Genomic DNA, 15,148 nt, shown 5'->3' on the forward strand with positions numbered 1-15,148 from the left:
GTACGTTTTAAAATATCAAATCTAATGGTGAGCTTTAAACAAACAATTCCTGGGGATAAGGTACAGCACAAAATAAATGTCAGTGGCTCTACCGTCCAATGAAGGCACACAGCAAACAGCAACACATACAACTTGATTGATTCGCATTTTGTTGGATATTTTTCTCTTTATTCTGCATACAAAGAAAAATACATTTATCAACTTTTTATTTAAAATATCCATAAATATGAAAGTTCGGTCTGATACAATGAAAACTAAAATGTGACTTTTAAAAATAAAAATAAATACACTTTAAAAAAAGATAATTAAAAAAAATGTTTCATTTACTTAGAAAAATAAAGAACGTATTTACATCTTTATAACTGAAAAGACCTAAACGCATATAATTTTCATAATTACATTTATTTCATCTTTGAAAAAATTTCGCTTTCAAAAAATTATGGGAAAATAACAAGTCGCATCAACAAGTCAAAGTAATTTTATTGATCGTCTGTTGTTGTCCACGCAAAATTACTGTCAAATTAAAGGAGACAATCTTTTCAACACATATCCTAATCTGTTTATTATTTTAATAACGTCACATCTCATCTATAAACTGTCATCAAAAGTAAAGTTAAAATAACAGCATCAAACGAAAACGTTTTTTAAAAATCAAATAATTATTTTCACTTCATAAAAGGCCAAGCAAACGTTTAATCTGGTGGGAAAATCAATACTGCAAGTGTTTATTTTGTGATATTTTTATCCCATTTCCTGTTTCTTCATTTAAGACTGGTCGGAATCACGAATAGTAAAGAAAATTTAATAACAGAAAACATAGCTAGCTTAGAGGTGAAAGCATTGCAATGGAGCTCTTCTCAAACACAACAACCGTTGCTCAGAAATCAACTATACAAGACAACTTCTCACTTGAGGTCACCGTGCTCGGCGTCATTCGCGGAGTGATCTCCCTGTTTGGTATCATCGGGAATTCATTAACGATACGGACCTTTGTCGCCATGGGACTTAAAGATGGCGTGACGCTGTCCTTTCTATTTCTTTCAATCTCCGACTTGCTGTATTTAACTTCCATGCTTGCGTCGACGGTTTCGTATATTTTTCTCAGCGTTGAGCTACTTCGTAAATACAGCATCTACTTCCCAATCGATCCCTACGGAGTGAATATTTACTTCTTAAACTGCGGGAGTGGCCTGTATCTCAACACGACTCTAACCATAACCTTTCTCTCTATAGCGCGTTGTCTCAGCGTCGCTAAACCTCTATGGTTCCGAAACGCCTCTGGGAAACTAAAAATAACGATTATCTTTATGATCATTAGCTCGTCCATCTGCGTGGCTTTAAGTATACCAACATTAGCTCTGATGGGAATCATTCCTAAAGCTGATTCCAAAATCAACGGAACCCGACCAACGCTTTGGATTTCGCCGTTAAGAAAACTGATCACCGCGATAACGTGGCCAATAGGGGGCTCTGTGATCCCGTTCTCTGTGCAGTTTATTCTCATATTTTGTATCGGGGTAATGACGTTTTATCTGAAGAAAGCCTTACAATTCCGCGAAAAATTCACGCAGGCTACAACACTGAAGACGACGGATGAAAACGAAAGTACGGAGAATGAAAAAGTCGAGGCGAACAAAAGCGTCAAGTTGAAAGGACGAGAACTCCAAATCGTGAAACAAATGTTGATCATCTCCCTTGTTTTTGTGACGTGTAACATCCCAAAGATCAGCGTCAACACGACCATATTCCTCGTGCCCGAGTACTCGATAGACGGGGCCTACGGCAAGTTGTACGAGGCGTTTGACATGGTCAGGAACACGTTTCAAGTCATCAACTCCAGCTCCAACATTTTTGTTTACTACAAGTACAACTCGAGGTTTCGGAAATTGTTTTGGAAATGATGTGAATATAGATGTGTGAAGGTGAAATGTTGAGATGGGGGATAGGAAGGTGGAGGGAAAGGGCTAAACAAATATTACCCGAGATCAATGTTTTATGTGTTACAACATTAAGCTTGATGAAATACTAACGTATCTGCAATTTTATAACGTCTCTGAATGACATGTCTAATATATATATATATATATATATATATATATATATATATATATATATATATATATATATATATATATATATATATATGTGTTATTATTAATTCTGTACAATGACGTAGTATTTTATATTTTATAATTTTTACAACAGTTGCATTTCTTTATAAGGATAATATATGATGTAAGCTTAGGAATATTTTGGGGTAATGTTTTATGTAAATTTTACATTTATTTGAATACCATGCGATGGAGATATTGATGCTAATATCATTGAGGTTACCCATAGCATACTCGCCAGATTCATGTGCTTGTCAGATGTTAAAAGATTTAATTTAATGATACGGTGTTTTTTTCCCCTGCTTGAATTTTTATCAATGTCTAGGTGTGTGTGCGTTGCACTGTTATCAAATAACAGACTCTGTCATGTTGTCTTTCATGGTCTCAGATGTTTTTTTGTATCGCTGTTAAAATTTGTATCTCTTTTTGTCTCGATTTTTAGCAGTATCTTCCGAGTTATTGTCTATATTTTCTCTCAAAAACATATTATATCAAAGAAACATTCTTAAGAAATTGTAACAGCTAACCAATTTTTAAAAATACCCATTTATTCCAATAGCATTTAGAAAACTAATAAAAAAACTAATTTATTTTGATGAACGGAGGGGGGGGGGGGTTAAATTCGGATCCCTAGACTGCTGCCATATCAGCCTATAAACCGCAACCGCCACCGCTTCCTAATTATTAATTTATTCAAACCAGATCACATAAACCATATGTGATACATGGAAGCGGCCCTGGCGTTAAAATATATGACTTCTATTGTTATGAACAAATCTGAAGTATCGACACTTACCATTTTCTCATGCTGACAGGTATTCACATCTGCAACAAGTCCATAATTCTCTTATAACAATTTTACCCCCCCCCCCCCCCCCACCCTTCCACCTCCTTCCCCACCGCTTTCTAAACTGAGAGCTGTACAATAGAATCAGCTGTTAGGGATGCGATTGTGGAACAACATACATACATTTTAGTTGTAAATATTATATCTGTAAAATATTACATGACACTGGCCTTTCGCGTTTGTTAACCCTTCGTTTCATATTGTATCAATCTTGCTACAAAGTGAAATAACCCTTACTGAATGTACACAAATGTTATAGTGATGGTAAATTAAGATGTGGGTTTGAGTTGTTATATAAGATAATTAGTGTTGGAACAGCGTGAATAGAAAGAATGTTTACATAATGTGTTTCAAGGGGAACAGAATAAAATATTATGAATGGTAAACATCTTTTTTGTAACATCATTTAGGTGACAGTTATTGTAATTAACATCTTTTAACAAGCGTTGATTAAATCAGATACATTTGAATGTATCCATTATGTGGTCTTGTTGTTCGTCATTTATGTAGTCACGTCTTTTTTCATGTATTATTTCTATCTTTACGTCATCCTGCCTGTCTCAGTTGCATATTGCAAACGATGTTTCACAGGTTTCTATCGAAACTTCCAAATTTAAACATCATCCCCAAACAAAAATAAACACTGATTGAAGGAGTCTTGTTTCTGGTGACTCTGTACGGATTGAGTTGGGCTGCGTTGTAAACATTATTTTAGATCGATGAATCACACAATTTGACATAGATCTATAAATAGATGAGGGAGATGTTATGGCTAGACATTTTGATGTATCGTTGGCGCTGTGAAAGTAAAAAAAAATGTTGTTGTTCGAACGTCAACGCCATCAATCAACTCTACCAAAATCACCAACGGTGGATTGAAACAATAAAGAGATCTATGGTTTTAATGATGTAGTGCTGATATATTTCTCTGTTCTAACAATCCTAATATCTATCGAACTCACAGTAACAACCTAGACAAGACTTAATATTTAGAATACTCACAGCAACACGGACCTTACGAAAAATCCTTCAGACGTGCACACAATTTCGTCGTCAAAAACATTTCTTCTTTTTTTTCCCTTTTACACTATTTGTTCGACAGCACATAATCCCATACCCCAACAAACGTAGTATAAAATCTTCATAAAAAGGAGAATAATCTGGAAAAAACGTGCTTTAAGTCCAGAAAGTTTTACTAAAACATCATGTACGTATTGTTATTTTAAAAAATTCCGAAAAGAATAGATTCGAAAAAATAACTTATAAGCTAAATAATGGTCGCTTGAATAACAAAGTGAGAATTATTGGTTTCATCAATCACATTAATAGCAGCAGTTGTATCATACACACATACATTCATTCAGACACATATTTACAAAATCTAAACATACATAGTGTATGAAGAGTCACAATTATAATCGTTTTGCACATTTTCTGAATTATTTTGTTACTAATTCAAATATTACTACAAAAACCGAAAGGACAACCACAGAACACGAACACTGGAAAATCATTGCACAAAACACAACTAAAACCACAGTAAAAAATACAACTAAAAGGACAGTTAAAAATACAAAGGAAACCCACGGAAGACAAAAGCTACCATCACATATTGCCGTATATGGGCTGTGATTGGTCATCTAACGATGACACATTCCCATAGATGGAGCTATCTGTAATGTTCCCATATGTGGACAGGTTCCCGTAAAGTTCCTGACCCCCCTCTGTCTGGCTAACACGAGCGGCTGTGGGGTCGGGCGAATACGGATGGCTTGACCGATCGTCTACCCCCGTGGGTGGGGTAGAACCAGGGTCATTAGTGTCTCGACTTCCAGCTACTTGTTTAGTGTGAATTCTTCTAACTGTGGAGGCAGGAAAAGTATCAGAGTATGTTTTGTTTACATAGACTTATGGTACACATTACAAGTAAACACACTACAAACCATCTGTTAAAACCGCAACACAACACACTTTTTGAAAAAGTCATTTTAACCCGCCACTAACCGTCAAGAGCTGGATTTGTTATGAAATTGCGGTCAGATTTTTTTATGAAGTTGCGGTCAGATTTTGTTATGAAGTTGCGGTCAGATTTTGTTATGAAGTTGGGGTCAGATTTTGTTATGAAGTTGCGGTCAGATTTTGTTATGAAGTTGCGGTCAGATTTTGTTATGAAGTTGCGGTCAGATTTTGTTATGAAGTTGCGGTTATTTTTTTTCTCCTATTGAACATTACAAAGTCATTTTTTTGATTGCTTTTTCTAACCTACTCCAACCCACGGCACTTACACTAACCTTGACCGTGACCACGATCTTTATCTTAACCATTACGAGAATACAAGTATAAGACATTGTTTTAAAAAGTAAAGTTCCATTTTCAAAATGACGGTCTACAGGGCATGTGAAGTAGAGTTCACTTGTTTCTGCGACCTCGGCATATGAAGAGATACTGTGGTCAGCACTATGCCCAGCCGCATTTTTCTTTCCCTAACGTGATTTGGGTACCCCTCTGACTTGAACCCGGAATCGAACTCGAGACTTACGTCCCACTCCGTCCCTAAGACATGGCTTAGCCACATATATTCTCTATTTAAAACTTACTGTCTAGAGATTATATTTGTGGGCTGGGAGACATTTACCTGCCGGTTCTAGGTTCTCCTGGTCACGTGATAATCCCTTCTCATGCACGGCCAGCTGTGTGAGCTCCGCCTTGTCACGTGTTGGTCTCTGATTCCTGTAGTGGCAGACGACGGCGACCACAATGGTCAAGCAGACGACCGCTATTGCAGCGACACCTACACCTATGGCAACGTGCTGGTAGTTGATTGTGGACGGTTCTGAAACTGGTGAGAGATGTTTTACGTTACTGAATATGCTGATAATAAATAGTTGAAATCAACATCTTCAATCAAATATTGCGAAAAACGAATAGTAAATAAGAATTTGAAAATTTATGTTTTGTCACAAAAATGAATTAAATCATTTTAGCGACCAACGCGTTACAAATATAATACTTTTATCAGAATATTATTTTGTTTAATTTGTATATCTTTAAAATATTTTTAGCGACATTTTGAATACAAGATTTAAAATTTTAGTTTCCTAGTTTCATATACTTTAGACACAAGCTTGAAAGCAAGACATTTTAGTTAAGTCATTAAATAAAAAGGGAAACAACCAAAAGTCTTAGTGTTGAAACAGAACTTGGAACCAAGAGGTTTAAGAAGCAGACAGCAGTCTTGGAAGAAGGTGGTGAGGCAGGCAAAGACCTCAATGGGATTAGATCAAAGGGGCGGTCAATAGAAGGTTTATTTTTTTTTTATTTTTTTTTCTTTTGCATCAGACATGTAATTTACAGCGTCAGTTGCGTGTGTTCGCTTTAGTATTACAGTTTTCATCACCGGCTTGTGGGGACTGATACAGATTTACAATAGTAATATTTCTTTCTTCCTTGTAGCCTACTTTCATTCAACAATGTTTAATTAAATTTCCTTTGCAACTCAAGTTGTCGAGGGTTTAGTAGTAGAAAACAATACTCCTATAAATTATGTTTTAACGATTGAATAAACTAAAGTTGGTATATTCCAGAGCTTACCATCCTGTTTGACTAAACTAAAGTTGGTATATTCCAGAGCTTACCATCTAGTTTGACTAAACTAAAGTTGGTATATTCCAGAGCTTACCATCTAGTTTGACTAAACTAAAATTGGTATATTCCAGAGCTTACCATCCTGTTTGACTAAACTAAAGTTGGTATATTCCAGAGCTTACCATCTAGTTTGACTAAACTAAAGTTGGTATATTCTAGAGCTTACCATCCTGTTTGACTAAACTAAAGTTGGTATATTCCAGAGCTTACCATCTAGTTGACTAAAGTAAAGTTAATGCTCCTGTAACTAATATTTTAACAATTTAATAAACTAAAGTTGGTATATTCCAGAGCTTACCATTTAATTGACTTAACTAAAGTTGGTATATTCTAGAGCTTACCATCTAGTTTGACTAAACTAATGTTGGTATATTCTAGAGCTTACCATCTAGTTTGACTAAACTAAAGTTGGTATATTCCAGAGCTTACCATCCAGTTTGAATAAACTAAAGCTGGTATATTCCAGAGCTTACCATCCCGTTTGACTAAAGTTAAGTTAATGCTCCTGTTACTAATATTTTAACAAGTTAATAAACTAATGTTGGTATATTCTAGAGCTTACCATCTAGTTTGACTAAACTAATGTTGGTATATTCTAGACCTTACCATCCAATTTGACTAAAGTTAAGTTAATGCTCCTGTTACTAATATTTTAACAAGTTAATAAACTAATGTTGGTATATTCTAGACCTTACCATCCAGTTTGAGTAAACTAAAGTTGGCATATTCTAGACCTTACAATCAAGTTTGACTAAACTAAAGTTAATGCTCCTGTAAACATTTTAACAAGTTAATAAACTATTGTTGGTATATTCTAGAGCTTACCACCCAGTTTAACTAAACTAAAGTTAATGCTCCTGTAAACATTTTAACAAGTTAATAAACTAAAGTTGGTATATTCCAGAACTTACCACCCAGTTTGAGTAAAGTAAAGCTGTACACATAAGCCTCACTGATGCTGACGATGTAATCTGCCAGCTCATCATCCCGCACCTGATACAGGGCAAGGTTCAGTCTGCCGTAGTACCGGCTGCTCAAGGTGTACTGGGTACTGTAGAAGGCTGAGGGCACTGAGTACAGGTCTCCGTCCACCGTCCGTCTCAGGATTGGTGACGTGGACGTGTTTCGAGAGAAAAACGGGATGGAAACAAAGACGTCACTTCCGGGCTTGACGTTGATCTTCTGCTGACTAGTCTGAGGAGTCTGAAGCTGGAACCCGCCTTTTAGAAAGAAGAGCACACAGCTTATTTAATCGCCGCAGAACCTGGATTAATTTACAGCCTCCTCCTCCCCTCCATGGTAAGACTAATCTACCAGGTAATGTCACGCCCCTCCCCTCCCCCCACACACAGCTCTTACATTGTTTTTTTTTCTTGATTTGTTAAATGTCTCCCTAAATACTTAAATACATTGAATACATGTTCGGTATAGTAATCGAGTTTTATTAAAATATTTTGTATTCAGGGGTTTGGGATAGAACGTTAAAACCACTGCGGTACAAACATCTCCACATCCCAAGAAGGTGCTAGGACTGGGGTTGGCGATGTTATCGCTTTACTTTATACCGCTTTACTTTATAATGCGTTACTTTATAACGCTTTACTATGTTACTCTTTATTAAATAAAGCTTTACTATATAGAACTTTACTATATAGCGCTTTAAAATGCTTTACAATATAACGTTTTATTATATTACTATTTACTACTAAAAAATTGATTATGGTCCACTGTGGGCCCCTAAACGACCTGCCCCCCCCCCCCGCATTGCGGGGTCTGGCGGCACTGTAGTTCCGCCCCTGTATTTTAGTTAATAGTATAAATGATATAAAATTTCAGCTTTGCAAATATCAGAGCTGATTGTTGGACTCAAAGATGTCCTACAGACTCTAGTCAGGGATTTGAACACGCTACTTCAGTGCGGTTTACCATCTTACTATTGTAGTACTTTTGAGTATATATATATATATATATATATATATATATATATATATATATATATATATATATATATATATATATATATATATATACATAAAAGTCAAATACTTACAAGTGGTTCCATAAATGCCCACGACACTAGACGTATTTGGTACACTTGCCATCCCATTGTCAACTTGACAGATGTACTCATCAGTGTCGTAACAGCTAGAAAATATCAAGTTGTATGTGAGCAGCTTGGAGTTCTCTATCGACCCGACCACCTCCCCACTGCTCCTTCTTGTTAAGGTCAGTCTTACTGCCGGTATGGGTGTGGTCGTGCAGGTGAGTAGAGTAGACACATTCAAGTTGAGACCGAACTCAGTTTTTACTCCTGAGTTTACTAGAACGGTTACATTCGCTTGGTCTGAAAATAAAAATACACAAGTAAGATAGGAGAAAATATAGGCACGCATTTCTATTAAATAATGATGGATTCGTTTAAAAACTAAACCAAGCCCCCCCCCCCTTTTTGCAAGTGACATCCTTTCTATTGTCAACATACGTGCATGTTTATCAAGGGATATAACCAAAACAATCTGATTAAACGAAAGAAATAATTGTATTTTCCCTTGACTAGACAAATAACGAAATATTATAGCTCCTTTTATCCACTTGCTATCTTGGGTTTGACCAACTAAATCACTAAATACTATTTAATACTCAATATTTAATTAATTTTTTACTTCTTTTTTAATGTACACAAAAAATTTCTTATAAAAAAAAGAATATTTAAGTCTTTGAGTTCAGTTTAAAAGAAGTTTCATTTTTATAGTATAAAGTTACACTTTTCATTATTCCTATCCCTCATTTTCTCAATACATCCCTTTCCTAATACTTATTCTGAAAATTTAATTTTTTTCAAAAGTAAAACTACTGATAAGAACCTGCACAGATAGCATTTATACTATTACACTTATACATTCAATAGATGTTAATAGTATAGTACAATTTAAAATTTCAATATATATTAATTGTATCAATAGAGTTTCATATTTGAATTTTAGTTATTACTACATTATATTTACACATTTTAATAGACGTTCATAGTACACTTCACATACATATTTCAAGATATGTGAAAATCCCTCTACATTTACATAATTCAATAGGTTACCAGTTAAATATTACAACACGCAACTCAAACAATGTTGATAGCACAAAAAACATACATGTTTTAATATCTATGTTATTAGTACAATGCACTCACATAATTCGATATATGTTAAAGAGCTGTTGACAGCGAAAGTTGAACCGTTAGTGATGTTCGGGTAGATGAACATAAAAAACGTGTTGTTTCCCCTGTTGAGTAGATCAGCAGACACGAAGACAGTGCAGGAGCTGTTGTAGTATCCGGCGGTGATGGGTGTACTGGTACAGGCCATTGATACCACTGATCGGTTGTTCTGGAAACATGTTAGAACAGACTCAATATTTTACATGAAAGTCTAATACCTTTGACAGCCTATATAGTGTTTGGGTCCTCAAGATAAGATGGCCAGTATCAAATACAGATCCACTAAACAACAACCAATAGACAGCAAATAGAGAGTCAATGGACCGCAAATAGACAGCCAATAGACAGACAATAGACAGCAAATAGACAGACAATAGAAAGCAAATAGACAGCCAATAGACAACAAATAAACAGACAATAGACAAAAATAGACAGACAATGAACAGCAAATAGACAGACAATAGACAGCTAATAGACAGCAAATAGACAGCAAATAGGCAGCAAATAAACAGCCAATAGACAGCCAATAGACAGCCAATAGACAGCCAATAGACAGCCAATAGACAGCCAATAGACGGCAAATAGACAGCCAATAGACAGACAATAGACAGACAATAGACAGACAATAGACAGACAATAGACAGACAATAGACAGACAATAGACAGACAATAGACAGACAATAGCTAAGTTACTGTATGGCTAAAACACTAACAAGAATCTTACATTTGCCTGTGTGTAGAGCCGCGCAATAGAGCTGCTCGGGTAACCTCTGGTGGCTGTACATTGAATGTCGACTCCAGACAAAGTAGATCTCAATACAGGCGGGTAGCACGTCACGTTCTCGGGGCCGGCTGGAGTAAAACATATGATGTTTTAGGTAAACGAAGTTAAAGGGCAGATAAAGATGACTTTTTATGTATAATGTCAAGATATATTTTACTTCATCTCAATATGGTGAGGTGTGCATTAAAGCTGAGTGTACTCAGATATATATATATATATATATATATATATATATATATATATATATATATATATATATATATATATATATATATATATATATATATATATATATAAGTGATACAAATAAATAACATGTTAATCTATACATATCAATTTAGCAGTTTGATCTATATCTATTAGTTTAGTACTTTAATATAGAACATAATGTAGACTATACAATATACAATATTATATATCTATTACATTATTTTTCTTTTATAACAGCTATATTATAATATAATATTTCATGTTTGACTGGGATATAACTTAACACGCCAAGAATTTAAATACATTGTTACCTACCAAAAATCTGTAAAGCGCAGTTCTGGATAACGGTGGAGTTATCCAACCTTAGTGATACGTTTGTCATTTCAGTCCCAACTTTTGCTATCGTTAACGTTACGTTCAGACGGCCGTTTAGTAACGACATGTTAGCGTATAGGTTAGGATTGACCGAGGTACACACCATCTGTGAAACAGAGCAGTTTAAATCTGTTTTTACAGTTTGTGAACCTACGGTCCAGGTGAGGTAGCTGATGTTCGTGTTTTCTATGACGTAACGAAAAGTCTGGGGCTTTCCTACCTCCATTGGCTGCTGACATCCTTCTATTGGGAAGTAAAAGAAGATAACTAACATATATGGGGATATATATATATATATATATATATATATATATATATACATCTATATATATATGTATATAAATATATGTATATATATACATATATAAACTGACATAAATAAATAAATTAAAAAAAAAATATATATATATATATATATATATATATATATATATATATATATATATATATATATATGTGTGTGTGTGTGTAAAATTGCCTACATGTTTGTTTGAGTGTATTTCTAGTTATATTTGTTAACATATAATATATATATATATATATATATATATATACAATTCTCTTCATGGATACCATAGAAAACACCACGCAGCTTGGCCACCACCCTCATCCCCACCTGTCAGGTGAGCTGCGGTTCACCCCGAATGTTTACAATCGTAGAGCCGGATTAGAGACGGCTATTAGGGGCAGATAATTTAGTATTAATCGATTTTAAACGAACGGTAAGTAACAATTTCTGATTGATTTTTTCATTGTCTGTAAACAGCTGATTTCACTGGGCGGTAGGGGGGAGGGATGGGGTAGTGTTGAATTCACAAATAAGCAGAAAATAAAACAACTAGATGGCGGCGAATGCTACGTTGCGGGTCAGCTCGTATAAAATAATTTTTTTCTTAATTTATTACATTAAAAAAAATTCTCCTTTGCTTACCGATTTGTGAAGACACTGAGGTCCAACAAAACGTGAATATTATAAAAACACCAACACAATAACTAAAATACATTTTTTCGGCAAGATGAAAACAGTTCTGTTTTAATATCCACAAACTTGTATAATTAACATATGATGTATACTTATATGGTTTTTTAACTTTTAAGTTTATATCTTAAAACTACGCGTGTTATACATTTTTGTTGACAGATCTACATTGTGTGATATGAACAGTAGTGTAGTGCACCTTAAAGTGTGAACACCTTGAGACGGTACTTGTTTATAAAAGAAATACCTGCCGAACAAACCAGGAAGTAAAAAGAAGCGCACACACCCCGTGTTTAGAGTTCTATAGCAGTAACCTGACCTTATACACAGTACAGATATTATGTTTTTTGTGTTGATGTCGGGGGAAGTTTTGTTCGTATGTGATATATGGGAAATCTTTTAGATTAAACAAAGTATGAATAAGATTAAAAAAAATGTTTTTATCGATTATCAAATAGTTTTCTATTGATATTTTTTTTAACGGTATGGCATTGAGGTATAAAGGTCAGGATGAACGTTATGATCAGTCAACATGTCGGGATTATGTTCCGGGTCGAGAGACGTAACATTAACGAAACATCGAATTTGTCCTGACTGGTTTACATAATGCTAACAATGGCTGCCAGCCCTAGTACAATTGAATGTGCTAGCTGTTAATAAAATATTTCCCTACGTGGGAAATTTTCAGAGCCCCCCCCCCCCCCTCTCGAACAACAATCGATCAGTAATTTTTATTTGACTTAAGGCTGTTTTTTCGTTAATACAAAATTGAAAATCGCCATTTAATATAATTTTTTTCTCGTTTGTGTCAAAGACACATGGGGCTGATGAAGTAGAGTTCATCTGTTTCAATGACTTGTGACATAAAAGGTGATAATGTGGTCAGCCTTACCTAGCCACCTTTACTTTCCCTAACGTGAGTTAGGTACCCACCATAGGTAGGTGGACTCGGAGAAGTTCTACTCATTTTAACACGGATTCGAACTAGAGACAATCAGGTTAGCAGTCTAGCTCTACCGCTAGGCCACGCCGACCATTTTATGTTGTATGCATATCTTTTCGAAACGACGAGGTTTAAAAATAAATCTGACATCACGTATTTAGTATTCCTTGTACGACCCACACAGCTTATTCCGGGTGAGGTTGTCTCGTTTTCACGTTTGCTGACATTTTAAAATTGATTAATTATGTACAGTGTTTTTTCCAGACTTTTTTCTCTGAGGGGGGGGGGGGAGGGGTTACTTTATATTTTTGAGGGGGGGGGGGGCGACAACCTTTTCAGGGGGCGGGGGGGGGGCGACACTGGTAATGTATGTTTTTTATATAAATTCCATTTCGTTCGGGGGGCGGGGGGCGGTAGATTTTCTGCCTGGAAGAAACTCTGATTATGCAGGGGGGGGGGGCACATTGTTTCTTGTTGCTCAGGTACAGAAGACACTAAACAAACCTAAATTAATTCAAGTATAGACTATTTTATAAGACCCAATTAGTTCAGATATTTTTGTTCTGTTATTTCAGTATATTTTGTGTGTTAGTGTAAGTCATAACAGGAAAGGCCCTACACTCTCTGTTTCACACCTTTACCGTGGACGCCCATGCTTACCATAGATTACACACGTGACGCTAGTGTACTTAACCTAACGTTAGATAGGAAATCAATGAGCAAACACGTTTATGATTGATTTTCCGTTTTAAACATTAAAGATTAATATCCTGGTCGTATTTTTGAAATTCTCTGGAGGGAGGTTGTGGGGTGGGGAGGGGGGGGGGGTGTTGGGAAGTCAAGAACCTCTCGTTACTGATTTAATCCATAATTTATTCATTATATGTTAGCGGTCAAAATGTTACACAAATCAAACACCAGCATTTAATATCAACGCATTATATAAAAAAACACCTCTCTAAATACCCCCTCCAAATAACATACATTTTCATACGCCCACCCCGAATACATACCAATGCTTATCTTGATCAATGAGCAAACACGTTTATGATTGATTTTCCGTTTTGAACATTAGAGATTAATATCCTGGTCGTGTTTTAAAAGTCTATGGAGGTTGTAGGGGGGGGGGGGGCGTTGGGAAGTCAAGTGCCTCTAGTTACTGATTTAATCCATAATTTATTCATTATATGTTAGCGGTCAAAATGTTACACAAATCTAACACCAGCATTTAATATCAAACCATTATATAAAAAAACACCTCTCTAAATACCCCCCTCCAAATAACATACATTTTCATACGCCCACCCCGAATACATACCAATGCTTATCTTGATCACTGTTTATTTCTGGCGCCTCTTAGGGGTTGGGAGAAAAGGGTAGGGGTATGAAGGCATGGTCGCGTCACTCCTAACGAATGGAATTAAGATAGTAAATATATACTTTTATCAGTGCCCTCTTCCCGGAAAATTTAATCCGCATCCCCCCCCCCCCCCACCCTGAAACTTTAAAGTGCCGTGTCGTCCCCCCCCCCCACTCCCCATAGCAAAACGTCTGATAGAAACACTGATCTTAATTAACCAAATGCAGATGGGAAAAACGAATGGGGGTATTTTTATCGCCAGTTGCCGACAGCAGACTCCAAAACAAGGGTTTTTAGATTTTTAGCAGTATTATAATCTTCGGTTTAGTTTTTTTGTTATAATAAGGACTACGGAAGAAATCCGTTTAGGGTTTAGGGATAGGGTGAGGGATGAAATAAGCAAATTGTATTTATATTTGGTTAATCACGAAGTCATAAAACACTTTTAAAAAAACCTAAGGCAATATTTGAAAGGTGGAACACCCAAAAATATTTCGCAGAACCAAATCTATACAGTAAACAATTTAACTGTGTATTCTTTGCCAGTGGCGTAGCGAGGTCGGGTGTCACCCGGTGCGGCACTTAATGGTGTCACCTCCCCAGAGGCGTAGCGACCCTTCCCGGGGACAAACTTTCAAATCGTCGATTTGCACCCCCCCTCAAACTTTCTATTTGCACAC

At 35.8% G+C, this 15,148-nt stretch overlaps 2 protein-coding genes across 2 annotated transcripts; one reads left to right on the forward strand and one right to left on the reverse strand.

Annotated features, from left to right (window-relative positions):
* Nucleotides 1-807: 807 nt before the first annotated feature.
* Nucleotides 808-1,929, forward strand: LOC131934809 (uncharacterized). The gene has a single exon (XM_059290937.1). The coding sequence runs from the start codon at nt 846-848 to the stop codon at nt 1,899-1,901; it is 1,056 nt and encodes a 351-aa protein (XP_059146920.1). The 5' UTR covers nt 808-845; the 3' UTR covers nt 1,902-1,929.
* A 1,769-nt stretch (nt 1,930-3,698) lies between these two features.
* Nucleotides 3,699-12,370, reverse strand: LOC131934843 (uncharacterized). The gene is made up of 8 exons (XM_059290982.1): nt 12,118-12,370; nt 11,127-11,429; nt 10,542-10,669; nt 9,791-9,986; nt 8,654-8,947; nt 7,515-7,823; nt 5,594-5,797; nt 3,699-4,820 (listed from the first exon to the last, which is right to left on the reverse strand). Exons 1-8 carry the CDS (start codon nt 12,188-12,190, stop codon nt 4,564-4,566), a joined length of 1,764 nt encoding a protein of 587 aa, XP_059146965.1. The 5' UTR covers nt 12,191-12,370; the 3' UTR covers nt 3,699-4,563.
* Nucleotides 12,371-15,148: the final 2,778 nt, after the last annotated feature.

Source organism: Physella acuta, unplaced genomic scaffold, assembly GCF_028476545.2.
Source record: "Physella acuta isolate Inbredline_101_S28 unplaced genomic scaffold, ASM2847654v3 ptg000118l, whole genome shotgun sequence".
NCBI classification, from domain to species: Eukaryota; Metazoa; Mollusca; class Gastropoda; family Physidae; genus Physella; species Physella acuta.